We start from the raw sequence: 22,677 nt of genomic DNA, 5'->3' as shown, positions 1-22,677 counted from the left end.
GGGAGGTGGGAGGTTTAGGGGAGCTGGGGAGGGTGAGGAAGATCAGGCAGTGAAAGTGAGAAGAAAGAAGAGAAAGCACGTACTCAAGTGTGTTCTAGTGTGTGTTTAATGTGCCAACGCATACAGACACACCTCATAAATTTTAACGTCAAAGCGCACAGGTCGGCTTTAAAACAAGCGCACCTCAGAGCCTGATGAAAAATTAAACGGCCTGCAGAGAGAGAGAAGCCTTATGGATCATGACGGCGAGATTAATGAAATATTCGTTGCCTCTCGAGGATCATAAACAAACAGACCTGTGCTGACCAGATACAGAATAATCACCAGAAACCGGGGCCACCAGGTCACGCGTTGCTCCCGCACAAAGGACATTTATTTGTTATTGCTTCAGGTTCCTGCAGTCAAGTTGTCAGCGGTGAAGAAATCAGCGTGAACATGTCCACACCGTGTCACATCTGTTCCGTATAACATCTGTCAACTGCAGCAGCTGCCAATGATTGTGTGCAGCAAAGTGGAAATCACAACACAAACATCTTACTATAAAGTAAGGAATCACTGTCTCTGTGTGTGTGTGTTAGGGCTGAACAATTGAAGGTGATTGAAGAAACATCGAATTGTAATTAATTTGATTGATATTGCAATGATGATATGATTTGCAATATTAGTAGAAAGGATGTTTTTCACATTATTATTCTCGTTTTCATTGAAAAACTCTTTAAAATGAGTATGGTGTGGGTTTTTTCATGGATCTGTAGTAAACAAAGATGTTTTCTGAAGTCAAGAGAATGATGTGTTGACTCAGACACCTCTGCAGCACCACAATATTTAATTAAAAATGCTACTTTGACACACATTAAGCCTCTAACAAATATTGTGCATCCTGCGATTTGAAAATTGCAGTAGACCATATTGCGATTTCGATAAAATTTTGACAGCATGTTGCCATTAAGGTTGTGCTCGGCCAGAATGAGTCCCCCAGAAAACAAGCTGCAGCTCAAAGCCCTCTCTCATGATCACCTAAAGTGTGGCTCTCCGTATGCTCTGCATATTGGACGTGGCTTATCAGGGCGGGAATTGCACGGCGGTGGCGACTTCTCAGTTTGGTCTTTTATGTCCCTCAGAGAAATCGTATTCCTTGCACGCACAATGGCTTTGATGTGTTGCCTGCACTGCCTCAGCTGATTTCGCTGTTTGTCCCTCCGCTTCTTTCCTTTCGATAAGGTTTATAGACACCTGTGTCTTTACTGAGATTCTGGATGGGCATCATCAAATAAATGGCTGTGCACATATCCAGTGGTGGGTTAGATTTCAAGCCTGGTATGAACCACTGGAAAACCTCTGGGTTGTTCGACTGTGATGACTCAGAGGCAGAGCACTCAGTGCGAAATAAGCAGCGTGTATGTATATGAATAAAAGTGTTGACGTGATATAAACTTTCTTTAGTCACAAAGTTTTAATGGGTGTTTCCCCTGTTTCCAGTCTTTTTTTTTTAAGCTAAGCTAACAGATACGACAGTGATGTTAATCTTCTTATCTGACTCTCAGCAAGAAAGCAACAAAAAGTATAACAGTTCTTTAATAATCATTCCTAAATAACTAAACTAAATGGCAGTAAAGTTGTCAAAAGTACTGACGTATCTACACTTTTTCAACACTTTTTTTTAAAACAATATATCCTTTAAATATAATATCGAAGTACTGAAGGTAGTTTTAAATGCAAATATGCATTTAATGTTGATTCAAGACATCAGTTCAGTTCAGCCTTTACTGCCCTACCTTAAATTTTTGGCTTGCAGTATTTAAAGGAGTATCTGTTTTTTCTAACGTTGTATCGTATCAAAGTTTAAAATTTACTTTAAATGCACTTTAAATGGCAGATAACCGATAAATATTGATACCTCATCACATCTGTTTCAGCAATATGCTCCTCAGTTTGGTCGTTTTATCTCAGTATCATGGCCAGTGTGCGTTCATGTAAAGTAGCTTTGACTGAATAATGTAGCCAGCAATGTGTTTTTTTGCACTGGAGCCACATTATGGAACAAATAATTAATTTTACTGCAACATTTTTACTTTAGCTGTGCTTTTTAAATTGTATTGATGTGTCTTTGTATGTCATGACTGTGTCATTTAGTTGTTATGCTGAATGTCTTCAGCCTCTTTGGGTTTTCTTTGTCCTCTATGTCACAAATGAGAGAACGCGATGAACAGATGAACATTTACTGCAAATAACAGATGATAGTTCATTAACTGAGGAGCAAAGACGTGAGGAAGAACGCTGAAGGCGAGAGCTGATAGTCTGAACAGATTAATCAACGTGGCATTTATGTTCACAAGAGTGAACTCCATTCATTATTAGTGAGACGTTCACATTCAGGTGGTCACTTCCATTAACCTACTCTGTCTGATGCCAACAAATACATTCAATAATAGACACGGGGCTTTTGTGTATAATTGATAAGGCATTAATTAATCATTACAAACGGACAAAAAATACCAGCACTGCCGTCTCATTTCCATTTCCTTTATTCTACAAAGACAGAAAAACATTGCAACCACAAATGGTCTGCAGGACTGACCTCCATTAAATGTGTGATTTTGCTTTTGATTTTATGTGATTTTGTTTCCTGAAAAAGGGGTGAAATAGTCACGTGATAATAGTGCTGTTTCCTCAACAAGAAGTTTTGATCAAATGAGGAAATTACCGCAGACAGAAGACAGAAACAATCAATCTTAGACAACGAGATCAACACCTATATGTAGATTAGGGCTATGCAATATATTGATTATATTTGTTATATTCAAGTGTGATTTAAAGTGCAATATAGCAGATGATCCTATCGTCATAATCAAGTTTTTTACAGTTACTTTACTTTGGCCAGCCTTAAAGTCTGTAGATCAGCTCAGACTACAGGAAATGATACTCACACACTCTCTCTCTCTCTCTCTCTCCAGGTTGGGGAGTTTCGTGCTCATGCAGCCGAGTGGACGGCGAACGTGTCGGCAGAGTTCAAAGAGACCCGCCGGCGGCTCAGCGTCGACATCTACGATAAGTTCCAGCGTGCGGCGTCCATCAAGCGCAAGCTGTCATCTGAGCTGGGTATTAACGCGTCCATCAATCAGGAAATGACTCCTGGCAAGAGGACGCTGTCAGCCAACCTGTACGAGGACAAGGAGACGTACCCCAACTTGACTCTGTCCCTCAGTCCCGTTACGGGGGCACTGACCAAGAACGGCAGCCTCTACCTGAACGGTCTCAGCCCGGACTACGCTGACCGGAGGGAGATCGCCATCATAGAAAATATAAAATGAGAAGCAGCATGAAAAATGGGATTTATGGAGCAGAGAGAAACACATCTGGACATATTGACTGAGCGTCTGGAATAAGGTACCAGTGCGCATTCATTAAGTGGATTGTGCTTCAATCATTGATTGAAAACTTTGAAAGTGATTTACACACAGATCAGTCATCAGGAGCTGCACATTCATGAGCGTGTTTAAAGGTACAATTCATCCTAAAACCCAAAATACATATTTTCCCCTGGTCTGTAGTGCTGTTTATCCATCTGTACTGTTTTGGTGTGAGTTGCAGAGTTTTTGAGATAATGGAGCTAGATGCAACTCAGCTTGTGGTTCTCAAAAAGCACCAGCGTCAGGTTTCTACTGGACTTCACCTGTGAAAGGAAGTGCGCATCTACTCATGGATGAAATGTTACAGCTTTAGGGTCGGGTATCGTGCAACAAACAGAAGCACAAACGGATGGCTGATGACATTATAAAATGGCTTCTTTCATCTCTAAGGCAAATTTGGACTTGAAACTGAACAATATTTTAACTGCTAACAATTTGCAGCAGCCATTCTTGACCACTAGTGGGCCTCAGAGCGCCATCTAGTCGGCGCTGCAGACAGTGATACAAGAGTGATACAGCCATTCAAGACACATGACAAGTTTGCTAGCTAGCTAACCTTCCCTTTGATACAGTGACACGAAATGGATCAGTTTTTGGAAGGTGGTTTTTAACATCAGAAGAGGGCGTTAGGGTTGGGCTGAGAGCCCCTGGTGCAAACTTAAAGTTCAAATACAAAACTTAAATGAACATAAGAAAATTCACATAATAAAAAAACTGAAATACAATAATTTAATACTAAATAAAAGCGAAAATATTAAATGTTGAGTTGGTATTCTACAAACTACAGCTTCAAACTCAAGCACAGAAATATGATCATATTTGCAAACCTGAAGAAAAGCTGCAGTCATCATCATCATCGCCTCCCCATCATAAGGGCTTTTCACATTGCACTTAGCCCCAGGCCAAGACAGCTTCACACTGTCACGTTCCAAAGTGGCTTAACCCTGACCTTAGCCTAAGGCTTGCCGGTCTTGCTCTGGAGCAGGGTTAGCTCAGAGTTTGCATGGTCATCCCCGGAAAATTAACTGAACACGAGGCTAAAAGGTGCCGGTGTGAAATGGGGATAAAAGATCAAAGAAGTAGTTATGAAACATTCGAAAATGTTCACATCAGTTGCTGTACCAACCGACATTTAACCCAGGGCTGGAAGAAGCGCAGCGAGAATAGCCCTGGGCTCCGCTTAACCCTGGACAAACACAAGCGGTCGAGTATGGTGCACCTCTCTGCATATCCAGTACTTTTCCCCTGTGCAAGCAATCAAATAGCTGTTGGACATCCCGCCTGGTGCTGGACACATTTCAGGTTGAAATATGGCCACACTTTGGACTGTTTATTTTGGCATTTTAACCATGTTTAATCTAGCTACTAGCCAACGGAAGGCTAACTGCTGCCAGAGCAATGTGGATTTTGTGCAGCTGTAATCTTCACTAATAGTTCTGTGATGCACCAGAGGGCAACTATTTACCACGTTTCATTACCTGACCCTACGCAGCTCAGCTGAGGAGGATATGAGTGTTTTCATCATGTGGTGGCACAAACACGAGCTTCTCGTCCATGATTTGTTGCATGCTTCCTTCTGCGCAATGATTCGGTCATGATTTCTGGAAAGAGACATCGCTTTTGAGTTTTTGTGTCGTGTAGTTCGATTATATTGGAGGACAGTCAGACACATCTAGTGCTGATACCTCCAAAACTCTGCAACTCATACAAAAACATTCTAGATGGATAAATAGCACCATAGGTTAGAGGGGAAACGTATTTTTGATTTTGGGGATGAAGTGTCCCTTTAAAATTTGGTGTGTGAGCTCACAGATTTCATTCATTCTGCGAAGGAGTTCGACTTCTGTTCATGACGTCCGTGCCAACATGATCGACAGCTGTGCTGGTGATTGAGCCAAACTGGGAGCTTGCTCCAGACTGGAACTAATGATTGTATCAGAGGATATCGTGAGTTGCAAACAAACTTCTCTCATGAGCGGGAAGGAAACGAAAGCCCATATTGAGGTAGCAACACACTGGACATCCTGTTCTCATCATTTATCCCACAAACAAATACATTCATCTCAAACTTAGAAAGCAATAGATGCATCTGTGCTCATCTCTTGTTGAATTTCCAGAGGCCCTGAAATCTGCATCAGATAAAGAGGATCCTCACTGCTTAAAAAAACCCTCCATAATCAACTATGAACTCTGGTTCCTAGCAGCAGTCCTGCGCTAACACAAAGGAATGTGGCTTTTTCTTTCAGTTTACACTTTTCTTCCAGTATGAATTTATATGCCTTGCATTCGCCAGTCAGTCTGCCCTCACTATAGAGATGAATGTTGAATTATTTTTTTTTTATTCCACCATGACTGACATCCAGCTTTTCACCCTAAGGAATAATCCACTGGTGCCTTACTGAAAACCACACTGAACATGTGAGGATGGTGATGCATGAAAGAAACGCTTTGTCTGTCCACTCATACTTGTTATACATGAGCACAGTTGAAATAAAGACACACATATACAACCTCAATTCCAAAAAGGTTGAGAAATTGTGTAAAACACAACTTGTATTCAATTGAATGCAGCACAAAGAAAATATATGTAATGTTCAAACTGATTAACTTTGGTTTTGTAAATTTACCCTCATTCTGAATTTGAGGCTTCCACAGACACTGCAGATGTCTCTGGTGCCCAAACCATGGGTGCTGAAGCCTGATGAGTCCTCATTTCATTTTTTTTTTTTTAATCACTGACATTGTGACCTCCAGCCTGAAGAGAAATTATCCAAATCAGTGGTGTAGAATTCAGTGGGGATAGAAAGGACATCCCTACCAATACCTGGGGATTATGGAATTCGTCCTTAGCAATAACTTTGATCAGTAAATTAAAATCTAACCACTGTCTAGTCAGTGTTAATTCATGAGATTCAGTATTTTGACAAAGCATCTGTCCTAATTATATATATATATATAACAAGTCTTGTCAAGCCACAAGTCTTTTTTTTACTGCCAGAATATTTAATATACGAATTAAGCAACTAAAGACAAATCTAGCAAGTTATTCAGACCATCAGAAGAAAAGTGAGAAATATACAAAATTCTATTATCTTGTCATTTATTTTCATGCTATAATCTTAGTCAGCATTCCTCTGGCAGCAGCACAGTATTTCTCTGTCTCTACTCTCAGTGATAGCTTTTACAATTCTTATGGAGACACTCTCTGTGTCTCTGTCACTCTGAAAATCTGCGACAGCGGGCTGGGACATGATTATTGTCCCCACCAATCGTGGCATGAAATACCCACCTTTGATCCAGTTTTTTTCAGAGACGTCTCTGCTTATTTCAGCAAGACAATGCCAAGACACATTCTGCACGTGTTACAACAGCGTGGCTTTGTAGTAAAAGAGTTCGGGTACTAGACTGACCTGCCTGCAGTCCAGACCTGTCTCCCATTGAAAATGTGTGATGCATTATGAAGACAATAATTTCACTTTCAAAACATCAGCAGTGATTGTATTGAAACATGTTGCAGGCATCAAATTCAGAATAAGTGTGTATTTCCAAAAAAACAGTCACTTTGAACATTAAAGATCTTGTCTTTGTGCAGTTTTCACTCAAATATAGGTCAAAAAGTTCCTGCAAATTGATACATTCTGTTTTTATTTTAATGTTGCACAACGTCCCCACCTTTCTGGAACTGGGTTTGTCGGAGGCATCTTGATAACATACAGTATGAAGACGAGGTGAATGAAAGGAGAGGACGTGGATATTTTTATTTCACTCGTTTTTACAGTTGCATGGCAACTGAGTGGAGAAACTGTTTCTTGAGACAAGATTAACAACTTGGAAAATGTCACATTTCTGTCTGCCAGTGTGAATTAGTCATTTACTAGCGGTCTTAAAGTGCTGAGACAGTCACATTAACCACACAGTGCCAGGCTCACTGATCAGATCTTCTCCCCGATACCAAAGTAATGACCCTGTTTTCCTTAACAGGCAGAGGAATCAGAGACATCTCCAGTCTGATCAAAGGATCAGGAATGCTTTCTGTTACTTGTAAATCCTGTCCGGCAGGTTTCTTGAAATTGAGTCCACCGTGATGTTTTTTTCATGAAACTGAAACGTAAAGCTCGCTGTCTTGTCTTTGCCCAATTGGAGAATAAATCCCAGGCACGTACGGTATTGTTGCAATGAAAGCTCTGGAGCTGTGAAGCATACAGCATCTTTACCTTATTGCTTTTCCTCAGCTGGTAAAGATGAGATCCTTTATATCTCACCAACTCTGAATGTACGCCTTCAGAAACTTTTGTTTGCTGTATATCATTGCAGTAACTAAATTATGAAGATTTTAGAGGTCTGAAATAGAAGCACCGATTTAAATAAATGCTTCTCTGCAGCTGATTTGATGTTGATTAAACATTATGAAAATAGGAACGCTCTGGAGGAATAGTTAATATGTCACTTTGCATACAGAATATACATTTTGATTTCACATTTTAAAAATTCTGGATATTTCTGCAAATATTTGATGACGCTGTGAAATGATATTTTAGGTTCTGGGGCCTCTCAGTTGAAGGGTTCGGATCATGTGTCTTACTGTATTCAGTGCTTTTATCCAGCATCATATGCTGTTATCTTCTCAATACATTTGATACTGCTCTTTACAGCACAAGTCTACTTGTTTGTTTTACCAAATATCTATAATTTATGGGTTATCGATTGTTATAAACTTGACTGCATTTGTTTTTCGTTACAGAACATCCTGTATTATTTTATTCCTTTACTAAGTCTCAGAAAGTGGTTGCACCAGCTCTTTGTAAGTTAAAAGTGATTATTAGATTTGAAGATAGCTAAATTAAATTAGGTAAAAGCAAAAAACTTTCATAGATGAGTTGTTACTAAATATTTGCACCAAGCAAATGCCCATACGTACAGAACAGAACCCGCCTGTCCTCCCCCGAAAAATAAGTTATAGGGCGAGAGAGTAAAGTTTGCAGACCCTTGAGACAGGCCTCGCTCCACAGTGGGTGGTTCCTTCAGAAGAAAGTGGGTTCTGTAGGGAGGGGGACCTAAAACAGCCTGGCAGTCGGAGAAATTAAGGGGCTACGTAAAGTGCCAGTGTAAGATAAATAAGGATGTTTTTAAACTGTCATGCAAAGCTACCCTTGTGAAGTCCAAGAATTAAAATGTAGAGCTGGAAATGAGCATAATAGGTCCCCTTTAAAGTGAGTAATGACAGAAAAGGTGAGCAGCAACAAAGTTTGTCATATTCGCAAAAGGGTCGGGCAAAACCAAAATTGGCACATGAAGTCCACAGTGAAACATCACTATGGATGATGATATTGTTGTTGTATTTCTGTCGCGTGCTTCAGCAATAAAGCCAAAAATTATTTGCACCTAAATTAAAACATGCTTTCACTGGGCAGTAAATTATTAAATAAGTTGTTTTTCCTTTAGTAGACAACTTTATGTCAATATTACAATTGAAAATCATGTATAGTGGTGGTGATAAATCACATGAGGTCTCCCGGTAGTACTAGTCCAGTATGAATAATGCGTTTTTTATGAAATAAGGCAAAACTTTATGCTCAAACTTGGTAATGAGTTTACAAACAGCTGGTGCAACCCGGTCAAGGAGAGTTTTAGTAGATTAAAAAAAAGTTTGCTCTCTTTTTCTGCTCTGAATCTCCTGGTTTTCTTGAAAGCATGAGCACCGATTTGTGCAGAGACTGACGTGTACTGTACTGTAAGGTCATCAGCTGTCGTGTGTCATCAAGTCAAACAGGAGTCATGATGAGATTATGGAGAAAACAAGATAAAAACAAGGACAGGAGACTCTTTTCAAACACGGTTGATGTTCTAAAAAATACCATTATGTTCTTCTTTTATTTCTATAAAGCAATCAATAGCATTGAAATACTTGCGATGACTTGCAATACACTGAAAGGAGGATTACTACAAGGACATTACTGTTGAGTTTGCCGGGGGGGGAAACAATCTGAGCCCTCCACGAGTCGTCCCATTGCTTTTTACCAGTCGGCTGTGTGATTGACAGCCAGTGAGAGGCGAGCTGTCAGCACTGAAGAAAGTCAAGGAGCGCTGTCGAAGGAGCATTATGTAATGTGTCAGGCTGCGTAAGGTGTTTACAATAAGTGCTTGTGTGCGTGAATGGACGACTGCGCGTGTGCATTAGTGAGTTTTTTTTATTTTTTTTTTCCAGAGAACTCATTTCATTTCTGCCCACACAAGCATTTTCACATGACATCCTCTTCTCTCCCCAGGGTGACAGTTTTTAATTAAGTCTGTGGCTGCATCAAAAGCCCAGTCCAAGCTTTGTTGAATGTATCTATCCATTCGTGACGGCAGAGATATGCCTCATTATGAATGTAAGCACATGATTCAACATTGTGATTTATGTATGCAGAGGAGTTCAATTAGCTCAGTGGGTATGCTGTGAAAATAACTACAGGCTTTTCTAAGCCACTTGCCCTCATTTATTTCAAAAACACAACGACATTAAAACATGATTATCTACCAATCAATGTCATAATTATCATACTAGTAAATAACAGTGTTATTAATAATGAAAATGTGCATCAGTGACATTATGATCCATTTTACATAAACTCCAACTTTGGTTTTAATTTGGTCAACGTCCTAAAATTTATGCATGAAAAATGTTTTTAAATGAGACCCCGCAAACAAAATGAATTAAATTGTTCACTCAATTAATTAACTAATTAACCCATCTGTAAAAAATTGCCAGTGCACATGTGGGAGGGTCATGTACACACATGCACATTTTTTAAAAATCAACATGACTTCAACAAGTGTTGCATGCTACTTTAAATGTTACTTCCAGTGTTTATAGATCATGTGTGTCTATAATCGCAGGCTTTGCTTTGATTTTAATACCAGTATGGCAACCATGTGTTTCCGGTATGTTAATATGTCGGTATGTCACTTCAACTCATGACAAACTTTTCAAAAGGTTTAGAATAAAATATTTTATATGCAAAAAAACACCAAAGCTCACTGTTTTGTTTTTCAGGTTTTGAAAACTGGTACTCAGCCCAGAGTCCACTGGATTCTACTTAAGAAATAAATCTTTAAAAATGGCTCACAAGTTTCAGTTTTTAAACAGGGCTTTGTACAGCTGGGCACTGTAGTTGTTTTTTTTGTATCAAATGTTACTTAAACAGGAGTAAAGTAAATAGTGTATTTGTTAGGGACTATTTTCAGTGGCGGATTAATACACATTTGGTGCATTTATGACAGCAGGATTGTGTATCAGAGATTAACTCAAAACTACAGTCGCCACAATCATGTTAACGAAGGAAGATGTTACTAGTTTCAATGCTGTGGTATATTCATGTAGCAGGTTTTTAAAATAGCTTGATGCAGAAGAATAATCTATATCATATTTAAGCCACACTTGTTACTAGGAGTCAGTTGAAGTTTGTTAACAGTGTGAAAGCTTATGACTGCATCTGAAATTTCATGCAAACATGCTTTAATATGCTAAAACAGCAGGTAAGTTTTCCAGTATCTTTGAAACTTTAGCATGAAACTAATAGCATACAAGTGTATACCTTTACCACAAGAATAATTTGCACTATAAGGAAAGGCCTCGGGACGTCCCACTTCCAGCATTGGACAAAGGCAAACTCCAATGAGGGAAGAACCATGATTTAGGTAGAAGCGAGGAACCTGGAGGCTGAAGAGAGGAGGGCAAGAGCTGTGGAGCTGGGGACACGAGGAGCCCGGACAAGGTGGGATGGAGACTCGAGCCGTTTAACATGTCTTTATGGCTGAGGGCACAGACGAGGTATGCAGGAGGAGTCACTGCAGCAGAACCATGTCGCACATCTTGTCGGGCTGCAGGACATCATTGCCCCGAGGCAGGTGCAGACGGTGCCATGATAAAGTGTTGTTGATGGCAGATATCTTGGAGCAGTAAGGATGGAATAAACACCATCCTAAAGCCAATCAAGCCCCAAGAAATGAGAAAAAGAGAAAAGGAAAAAGAGGAGAGTCTTGTACCGTAGGCAACTGCAAATAAGTTGAAAAGTATTTGAGAATCATTGCATTCTGCTTTTATTTACATTTTAAAGTCCCAACCTGTGAGTAAGGTTTCACTTTGCTAGGTGTAATAAATTTTTTAAAGCACTTCATTGATGGAATGGGTTACCATGGTTACGTGCTGGAGAGGTTAAGAGGGATATGTGCAGAGCAGTTCATCCAAAATACTGCACATGCTAGCATTTACACAAAAGTATGATGAACAATAGTACTCACCTTGGGTATGTGGTGCATATATGTGATTTCAGACATTTCAGTGCATCACTCATCACATAACTCATCAAATTAATAATTCTGAACACTGAGTCTGGACTAAATTGAAGAAAACAAACTTGAATAATATGTTTCATAACCTGTTTTGTTCTGGCATATTGCATTCCTACATTGTGGCGTGACCGTTATTTTTCATCAAGAATTATACAGCACTTGTCCCAGATAAACAACCTGCAGCCGGCTGGTCTGTGCAGCTCAATAACAAAGAACACAGTGCATAATCACATAAAAAAAAGACAGACACTGACTGATAATGGAGCAGGGCTGATAAACTGATCTGAGTCACAAGCTACAAACTGTTCTTCGTGGCTCACAAGCACAACGTGGAGCGAGAAGGCTGTCACTCATGAGTGGCTGCACAGACACCTTCACTTAATTTGTACACATTTGCCTCATCTGTTTTGTTCTACTGAACTGGACAAGTTTTCTACATTGGCCGACTACTTTCTTGCGGTTAAAATAAAGAAATAAAATGTGCATCCTAAAGCCCACTCTGATGTGGGTCTGTGACGGTTTTCCTTAATGCGAGCTGACAGGTTACTTAACGACTCTAAAGATAGAGAGTGACATTGCACGTCACCTTCCTGCCTCTGCCTTGTCACCACACAGACAGGACCATAAGCACATCCCCAGATGCTGCATTTACACCAAGAGGACACGACCCATGACTCTGTGCCCTTAAAATGGGAAATGGTATGATTCATTGCTGAGACGATGGTGGACTGGCTTTATATAGACACAAAAAGGCAACAATTCGAGCTCTTTGTTGGCACAGAAATGACTGTGAGTGTTTCAACATGTCTCATTTGATGAATTTGGAAATTTGGTCTGCACTTTATTTTACAGTGCACTTACAAGATGTAACAAGCCCCACTTTGTATCAAATTAAATAATATGTTCCTTATTTATTAGACCCTTATTAGACTTTATTAGAGGGTAATTAAGGACACTGTACAACTGTACTGTAAACTAAAGTGTAGTATTTTCCTACTGTTAGATCCTTGTTAGACTTTATTTTAGGGTAATTAGGGACCGATTGCAACAGAATTGTACTGTAAACAATATGTGAACCAGATCTACCAAGTAAAAGCCAAAATAGTAATCACATCAACTGTGTGATTTCACTTTAGTTTACAGTACAGTTCTCTTGCAGTGCATCCATAATTATCATCTCATTAAGTCTAATTGTGAGAAATAATACACTTCGATTTATAGTGCAGTTCTAATAAAGTATAATAAGGGTCTAACAATGGGAATTAATACACTTTAGTTTACAGTACAGTTTTCTTACAATGTGTTCCTTATTACACTCTAATTAAGTCTAATAATGGTCTAACAGTGGGAAACAATGCACTTTATTTTAAGTCTAATCAGGGTCTAACTGCAGAAAATAACACACTTTAGTTTATAGTACAGTTCAAATAAAGTCTAATGAGGGTCTAACTGTTGAAAATTATATAGTTTAGTTTACAGTACAGTTCTGTTCTAATGTGTCCCTAATTACTGTCTAATATGGGTCTAACTATGGTCTAAGGAAGAACATCTAGTTTTCATCTAATTGAATACAAAGTACAGCTTGTTACATCTTATTAGTGTACGGTGCAACCAACTTTGATTTGGGTAGAATTTGTGAAACCCTTAAAAGTTTTGCTGTAATAAGTCTGAACAGACAGCAGGGAGTACAGACTATACTATGTATAACTGCAGGCTACTGCTGAAGCCATGCAGTCACTCAAAGCACTCAAACGGCTGCTTGATATATGCTGCGATGCAAAGAGGACGCATTTTGAATCCTGCAGACAGGCGACCGCAGAGCCAGCCCGCCTGGAGATTGGTGTGTTCATTAGTGATTCTGTCTGCAGCGACATCAGAGAAAAGCGGTGACTCAGCCACCGACCGCCGCCGCCGTCTCAGGCTGGAGAGGTACATGGCGAGAGTGGCAGTTACCGCACACATCGAGAGGCAGCTGGGAGCGTGCGTGGGTGGGTTGAGTGTGTGTGTGTGTGTGGAATGACTTCGTGTGACAGGTCCTTTGAAGACTGTCTAATTCTACTGTATTATTCAGCATATAATTGCTCTCGTGATGTCTTTCGTTTGTTTCCTTTATTTCTTTTGATTTAGTTTCTTTTCACCTTTTGAATTCTGCGGCGAGCTGCTGTCACCACAAAACACACCGCTGAATGAATTAGAGACTATCGGTTTTGGAAACACTGCTCAACTGCCTTCATTGTGACACTCAGCTACTGTATCGACAACCTCAAGTTAACAGGACGTGTCACTGTGGATACATGAAAAGACAGAGCGTTCAATGTTCTTTAAAATTCAATCAATGATCACCAATATCTGTCTTCTCTAGACAATACAGCCTTTAAGGACTTATAAGACAGACACTTTACATTTTCTTGAATACAGTTAGAGTAGTAGATCAATAGCGCTCTCATGTGTGTGCATTAAAGTGATTACAAGGAATTTTTAACTGGCTGTTAGGGGTGTGCAGCTCACTGACTGAGACCAATTTGAATCTGGATACATGTTCAATGATATAATGCATCTTAGAAATGTTTAAATGCCTAACAGTACGCTGCTATATAACTTAGCCGTCACAATGCAATACGATATGATGCAGTCTTTACATTTTGGTTCTATTAATGCTATATTTGTAGGGTATTACTGGTTGCAAGAAGAAATCCCAATAATTTTACTAAATCCAGTAACAGGAGAGACAGAGAAAAGGGGACATTGCAGTGGTGACACTACATCTTATTAGGACTGTCATTTGTAAATGAGACATTGTAGCCAAACTGAGAATGTGTAATCAATACTTAGAAACTGTTTAAAATGTATTTTTGCTGTAAGATGTTATGTGACTGTGTTTCATATAAAGATTGCTGTGGCTTTGTTTGAATTTGACCGTGTAGAGGAAGTGTGGTGTGGAGGAACAGTGATGCTACGTGTTAGTGACATGACATCTCTGTGTCTATATCCCCGAACAGTCTTCAAGTCGCAACCTCATGAGCACATTGAGCGACATGCTCCAGCCACATTCTAGGTTTTGACCTAGTCTTGTTTTAAGTTTAGGAAGAACTAGGTTAATTGTTTGCCCCTGCTTCTGATGTTTATGCTAAGCTAAGCTAACCACCTCCTAGTCTCAGCTCCACATTCAACACACAGACATGACAGGGGTATTGAGCTACTAACTCTTGGCAAGAAGGCAAATAAGAAAATTGCTGAAAATGTTGAGTTATTGACCCTGGGAACAATTTACATTAGCTAATGCTAGCCAAACATCTGATAAACACAGCATAACAAAACATCTGACAACTGATGTTAGCAAAATGCTAGCTGGCTAGCTAGTTAATCTACTTCAATGATTTTGAAGATAGTTTAAAGGTGTTTCTGCAGGACCTGTAAAAGTGACATATATTCACATTGAAGTTAATGAGTGTAAATGCTAGCTAAGTAGCAGGCTAATTATTGATGTATATTAGCTAGCTAGTTCGGTTGCCTTTTGCTAACATTAGCTTTGTTTGGATGTTTTTATGAGATGTTTTGCTAACATTAGTTAGCTTAAGATGGGACTATAGGTCACTTTTACAGGCCCCCCAGCAACATCTTTTAACCGTCTTCACAATCTGGTTTCCTTTATAACACATAACAAATCTAAGGCCAGGAAACACAAATGGAAAATGATAACCAAGGTCCTGCTGGGTGCCACAGCTGCTCAAACGACTTAGGGTCAATTCCTGTCAAGGTTTAATTTTTGTTTGCTGTAAAGAAACATACAATCCAGAAAATAAACCCAGTCAGTTGTCGTAGGAAATTGTGTTTTCAGCACTGCTCCATTCAAAGAAATGAAAATCTGTATTCAACAATATAAAAGACCCTTATTATGATTGACCTTTGCAGTCAGTTCCCAAAACCCAGTCTAAAACCCAGTTTAAAAGTGAACCTGACAACAAAGACCGACTCTTTAATCCAGAGGGGAATGATTTAAACTTTGACCTTTCCCTGAATATAACAGCATCTTCCTGTCGAGTCGAGGCTGTTGCAGATAGGATTTCCTCTCACGCTGAGAGGATGAATGACATCCTGACCTTTACTGCCTCAATGTTCCCTGTGGAGCATGAATATATATATAGTTAGAGAAGGTGCCCTCGCTAAATACTAATGACAGCAGCCCAGTGATGTGCCTTTTAACTTAGCTTGGATTTTATTTTTAGTGTGATATACTCTCACAGTTTCTCTCTCATTAGTTAGATATCCACCAATAATCAGCATATACTCATGTCAGGGCTCAATATACACAGTTAGAAAAAAGGTTTCCAACAGGGTTCTTTTGCCAGAGTTGTTTTTTACTTCTACTTATGAACTTCTTCTTGAGTAAAGAATGTGTGTACTTTTGCCACCTTTGCGACATAATAAACTACCTTTTGTCTTTTGTTGGTGAACCACTTTGTTTGTGCTGAGGAATAGAAACGAGATATTTTAAGCTCCTATAAGTGCAGCTGTTCCAGAGGGATTCAAGTGTGTTCATGCGCAAGAGAAACCAATCACTGAGGCCAGCTTTAGATCCATCTACATACACAGAGAACCCATGCATGACCAAACTCCTGTAACTTTGATTGGTGTGCAGGAAGCACTGGTCTGTTGGGAAATTTGAAATTACAGACGGCCTCTTGGGAAACAACGGCAAACAACAAAACACTGGCGCTGTGCACATAATCGAACAGCAAACACAAAGGCTTAAACCTGCGCAGATTCAACAAAACCAGAGCTGCTGGTTTCTATATGCACTTAGGGATGGGAGATGAAAGTATAATGATCCAATTTTTCAGCATCTGGAACATTTTAACCATCACTTGTCTCGTTGTTGTGTATGAGAGGAGCTTCCATCAGAGATAAGGACCCGCAGCGAAACATAGAAGTTCAATCAGCAAACACACTGATTCAGAAAACATACACAGAGGAGCAACTCTATTATTTTCACCAGTGTTTAAGGGCTTTAATGAGCCACTTATTCAAAAGACACAAAAAACAGAATCACTGACGATCTGCAGAGCGTCATTCAAGACTGCAATTAATTCAAGATTGAGGCTTCCTCAATTAAGATGTTCCGCAACTGGTGTTACACAGTGATTACAGGCAGGAAATCAAAGCACGCTGAGGGTTGAGACCCTGCTTAGAAAAATTATACTGTGCATACACAAGCAGCTACAGGCAGCGCTGCAAATTATAGGCAGCAAAGCAGATGTGATGCTGTGTTTCTCTTTGGAGGAAACCCCTGAGACCAGTGAAGTTGGAGGCTTTGTAAAAACGTAAATAAAAACAGAATGCAATGATTTGCAAATACTTTTTAACTTATATTCAGTTGAATATAGAACAAAGACAAGACAATTAATGTTCAAACTGATAAACTTTATTGTTTTTGTGCATGTGTTTACTGAATTCGATGCTGACTGATGCGACGTGGTCCTGTGGTCTGACAAGGCCACATTTTAGTTTGTTTTCAGAAATCATGGACATTGTGTCCTCTAAATTAAAGAGGAAAAGGACCATCCAGATTGTTACCAGCTCTAACTTCAAAAGCCAGAATCTGTGATGGTATGGGGGTGTGTTAGTGCCCACGGCATCATGGGTAACTGTCACATCTGTGAAGGAACCATTAATACTGAGGTACATACAGGTTTTGAAGCAACATATGCAAAAGGTGTGGTACATTATGAAAACCATAATAGGACAATGCAGAGCAAGAATAAGAAAGAATTTCACCAAACACTTACTCAGTGTTATGAGAAGATAATGTGATGTATCACAGTGGTAAACATACTCCTGTCCCAACTTTTCTATTTTGTCTCTATTTCAGCAGGATGCAAAATCTGACATCACAGCAAAAGCCAACTGCAACAGGTGGGGGGAAAAGTCAGTGAAATGTTTGCTGCCAATTCTTTCAGCCACATCACCTCAAACACCCAGGAGAGAGGCCTTTGATGAGTAAAACAGAGAGGAGGAAGTCTCAAAGGAAATCTCACACATGAGTTGAGAGGAGAGTCCTAACTCTGTAAACAGGAATGAGCATCACGGTGAACCACAGGAGGGAGGTGAGGAATAGCATCCATAGACATTGCATCAAATTTTAGCTTGCAAGTCCTTTTTTTTAAACTCTTGAGTAATCTTTCCTGTACCTGTGAAGAAGCACTTAATGTGAGCTTGTAAAGAGGAGTGGCATTTTTAGGCTTTTGCCCCTAAATTAGTGTGTATGCAGACTTTTTGAAAGACAGCTAAACGCAAAAAACAGTTGAGACCTGTTTGCCTTATGGGTTTTTTTCAAATGTACTGGAATATGTAGACTCATGTATGCAGGAGAGCAGAGAAAAAGGTGTTTTTAAAAGTGTTTGTGAAGTTCAGCGCTCAGTACTTCTGTAGCTTCTAACTGAATCTCTGTGGTCTGAAGATTAGTTTCTCTCCTGTGTCAATGTTTCTACTTTCAGGTACCTGCTTTGTTTTACTGTTTCATGTTCACTTTCAGCTGATAGGACTTGACTTAGTTACTGCTGATGAAAACGCATCATTTCCTGAATTTCACAATAAAGGTTTATTTTGAAGAATTCATAGGAAATTAAATGTTCATCTGCTGTTCAGATGCTTAACTAAACACAAGCGCATTGCGTAAACTCTGCTGTGCTTAGCAAAAGAGTTGCAGAACTTACCGACAGACGTGTCATTGTCATTGTCTCCGCCAAAAAGCGACGAATATTAACATGTCTACCTGAGTGTCATGTTTCCATCACTGTCGACTGGAGCTGGAGCTGATAAATACCTGTGAGACTGCAGACATTTCCCACTGAAGACAAAAGCCAGATACCAGTGGGTGTTAGTGGATTTTACGCGCTCTTTAAAAGGGGCTTTAGAGGCGTTAGGGACGAAAGAGTGCAGATTATTTGTAGAGCTGTTTGTATTTGAGTTATCTAACATGGTGCGCCCACAGACTTCCACTTAACCATCGCTGTCAAGAAAAATATATATATTTTATCACACTTGAGTCCAACAGAACGTGAATGCACATTCAGACTTCTGATTAAAGTGGTTACATAAGAACATATGCTTTTAGGCTCGGCACGAACATGTTAGTGCTCTTCATATAAACACACACTTATTACATGTCACAAGCAATATACTGATACATTCACATGCACCTTTGCAGTACATTAGCTTGCAAAGTGTTTACAGACAGGTGGAATAAGTGTATATAGTTGTCACTGCCAGCAATGATAACCTTGCAGGCAATTGTTTGAATAAGCATTCAGTAAGTATGTTTATTTACAAGGCTGGCATTGGAAAACTCTGCATTTCATCTGTTAGTTTGGTCTTCTGGACCTGATCAAACTTGATCCAACGGCTGAGTTAAATTTTAACTATTTTTAAAACAAAAAACGGAAGTGATGTCACTCGCACTTCAGGTCCGTATCAAAATTTTAAGTTACTCAAAACTTTAAAAAAAAACTTCTTGTTACGCCCGGTTCAGGGGAAAACCTGAACACAGCATGAAAGTGACTCCTTTCTTAACCCACTTTATATTGTATCTCTAAAGTCATTGTTTACTTAAATAACAGCAACACCTCAATGAAGCTTTTACATGTATAACAAATGTGCCTTGTGCAGTTTCAGGTTATAAAATGCCAGTCCACACAGGGGGAAACAAACCAGCTCTGTGATTCAGAGCTGGGTATTTGCTGGAAACATGAATGGGAGTTGGTGTAGGAGGTGTTGTGAAGACTGTGACACAGAGAAATCGAGGGCGACTCTGAACAACTGGTCAGTGTTGTCGTCGCTCATTAAAAAAATGAGACAAAGGACAGAGACTGTGGGCACTAAAATCTCCGGGGGTTGAGCAGGTTAGCTAATCATTTATCATTTATCCAGCCTCCCACTCACAAAGCGGAGAGCAAACAGCAGAGGTGGAGGAGACTGAACGCAGGTGCAACCGATGGTTAATCAACGCAGGTGTAAACACAGAGTCTGATTATCCCGAGGAGACTGATCAGCAGAGAAAAGTCAAGCAGAAAGAACATCTAACGATAAAATAAATAGGAGAAGAAACTGCACAGAGTCATGCTGTGACACAAATGATCTGCTTCCCCTCATGGCCGAGTCGATCCTCTCACTCCGAGCCCGGCAGAAACGTCCCACAGAGATGTTCACAGAAAGTAGACGCCATCGAACCCTCAATTGAGCTGTTGTTCTGGAAAAAATGCTTGTGTTAATCCAGTTTAACATTTTCCCTGTTAGGTTGGTGCAAAGGATCTGCAGTAGGAGGCTTTTACACGATTATATTTAATAAAAGAAAAAAGCGATGACAGCTAATATGATGCATGCGGTACAACAGTCCATGATGCAAAATGTGAAATATTCAGTGCAATACTGTATGATACTGTGTGATCTGATATCAGTAAGAGCAGGTGTTTGGTTTCAGAAGTGGGAGGATGTAATTGGTGCGTTTCCATCCAATTTCTATGCGCATTTTCAGTTTGTACACAAACAGTAAAGTCGAGCTGAGAGGCAGAACTTCCTGGCTGCCACGGGGAAAAACTGAGCGATTATGTGCTTAAGTTAAAGGCAGCACACTTTTCTGCTTTGCATCAGTCCGTCTCAGATGAGCAGTGAGCAGAGAAGTCTGCAGCATTTCTGGGTGTTGTTGATATTTGACTTCCACTTTAGTGTTAACTTGCATTTTGTAGAAGCAGCGACGAAGTGCGTTTACTGACAAAAGTTTTCCAAAGTTTGCCTAAACCCATGTAATATCCTTTATGCAATAAAGTAGATTTTTAATGCAGTGCCGCCTGAGGGAGTCAAAGACATTCAGTGTTGGTTTTCAGACGTGCCTCTTATGTGCAAAGATTTCTCTGGATTATCTGAATCTTGTAATGATGTTATGGATCGTAGAGGGTGAAAGTCTTAAATTCCTGCAGTTTTGTGTTGTTCCTAAAGAGTTGGATCCCCCTTTAATACCCAATCATGATACTCTCACCTGTTCCCAATTACCCTGTTTACCTGTGACGTGTGTTTTTTGAGCATTACACAACTTTCTCAGTCATTTGTTGCTCTTGTCCCAGCTCTTTTAGAACATGTAGCAGGCATCAAATTCAGAATTCACAAAAAACAATGAAGTTTGAACATCAAATATCTCGTCTTTGTACTGTATTATTTGCGTTTTACACAGCATGCAAAGTTTTCTACATTGGGGTTGTATGTTGGCCTGTATTTGTCCAAAAAATATTAGCCACACTATTGCACTTGATAACGTGTTCCTTCATTAAAATGAACAGTTTATTTTTAGTCAAACACACATCATCCTGGTGCTGCAGATACTCCCAAAAAGCACCAAATGTGTAGTCATCTGAAAATAGTCTCAGACAAATACACTATAATGTTTGCAAAAACTACAGTGCCCAGATGTTTTGGCAAATTACTTTGCTTTCTTTTTTTAAAAAAAAAAAAAAGAAGAAGAAGAAGAAGAAGAAGAAGAAGAAGAAGAAGAAGAAGAAGGAAACCGTATTTGAAGATTTAGGTCTTAACAAATTGTTTTCATGGGATCTGCTGACAGCGAATAACATTGGCTTAATCCTATAATCATGTTTACTCTGATTCATTCATGCTGCATTCACAGACTGCAGGTGAAACAACGTTATCGGCATACAAATGTTGACTGTATGTGCAGGACAGCAGGAAGACTCCTGCGGAGAGATCATTTTGTCCTATACTGTACATCCTCTGGGCCGCTGCTGTCACTGCATTAAATTCTAGACTCCAAGCTGTTTTCTGCAGGAGGGAAACATCTGGGCGTGAAGCTTTCCCCTCTGATTGCCTCCATGTGAGGTATTTTTCTCTGATGTGGAAAAAATAGTCTCAGAAGGCAAGTCAGAGGCGTTAACAGGAAGAAGGAAAAGGATTCCTTCCTCCTGCCTTCCGACCTGCTGCCATGATGGACAGCCGTGCCTCAATCAGATTAAACCTGCGGTCCGTCCAGGGCCATTTTTCTCTCTGATAACATCTTTATGAGCTCAGTGTTTCCCCTTGTGTGTTGTTCACTATCTCACATCTAAACTCCAAACACTTGTATTTGTTACTGCATACCAGATGTGTACAGAAGCACCATCAGTAAAATTAAAATTAAATTTTAAAAAATCCCCATAGTAAGTCATGATTATGAGATCTTAAACAGTCTAAATTATGAGACAAGACGTAAAAAAAATATTTATATATGACATAAAAAGTCTAAGTTAGGGTTTTAAAAAAGTCCAAATGATAGTAAAAAGTCTAAATTATGATGAAGAATACTAAAATATGAGATAAAAAGTCTAAACTGAGAAAAAAGTCACAATTATGTGATTTAAAAAAATCTAAATCATGACATAGAAAGTTATTATTGAGATTAAAAAATTTTATTTATGAGATAAACAGTCAAAATTGTAAACTGGTTGGAAAAGAAACACAGATAAGTCAAGCATATAAGAGCACTTTTATTTACTAAACTCGAGCCATGTAGAAATTTTTCATCAGGATGTTCGACAGTATGATCTTTTTTTAACCTGAATCAAGGTGCATGAAAACAACCTGCACACAAAAAAAGAGGGCAGATTATCAAAAAAAAAAAAACACACAAACAAAGAAAAAAAGTGACATTTTATAATAAAAAAAAAACCCAAAAACTTCAACAATATCATAGTTTTGCTGTGAGCAGTTAAGCATCTCTAAGACTAACGTAGATCCAAAAGAACAATAAACAGATGAGACATGAGTATTGATTTGTCAGGTTTGTCACGAGCTGGCCTTTTGTGCAGATGGAACAACATGACTCAGCACTTTTCCTCTCCGTTAACAAGCACTCAGACGGGTGTTTTATTCTAATCAGTGAGGAGTGTCATAAGCA

The 22,677-nt window shown here is 39.4% G+C and overlaps 1 protein-coding gene across 1 annotated transcript in view; it reads left to right on the top strand.

Moving 5' to 3' along the window:
- Positions 1 to 3,535, top strand: part of LOC146314619 (potassium channel subfamily K member 2-like) — a 42,464-nt gene extending 38,929 nt beyond the window's left edge. The window contains exon 7 of the mRNA XM_084737277.1: positions 2,955 to 3,535. Within this exon, the coding sequence (XP_084593403.1) occupies positions 2,955 to 3,311 (357 nt within the window). The 3' untranslated portion in view covers positions 3,312 to 3,535. The remainder of the gene's footprint in view (positions 1 to 2,954) is intronic.
- The last annotated feature ends 19,142 nt before the right edge of the window (positions 3,536 to 22,677 follow it).

The sequence above is a fragment of the Lutjanus erythropterus genome, chromosome 15, assembly GCF_056507025.1.
Source record: "Lutjanus erythropterus isolate fLutEry1 chromosome 15, fLutEry1.hap2, whole genome shotgun sequence".
NCBI lineage: Eukaryota > Metazoa > Chordata > Actinopteri > Lutjaniformes > Lutjanidae > Lutjanus > Lutjanus erythropterus.
The sequence above is the reverse complement of the archived record's forward strand: the minus strand, read 5'-3'. Positions and strand labels throughout refer to the sequence as shown.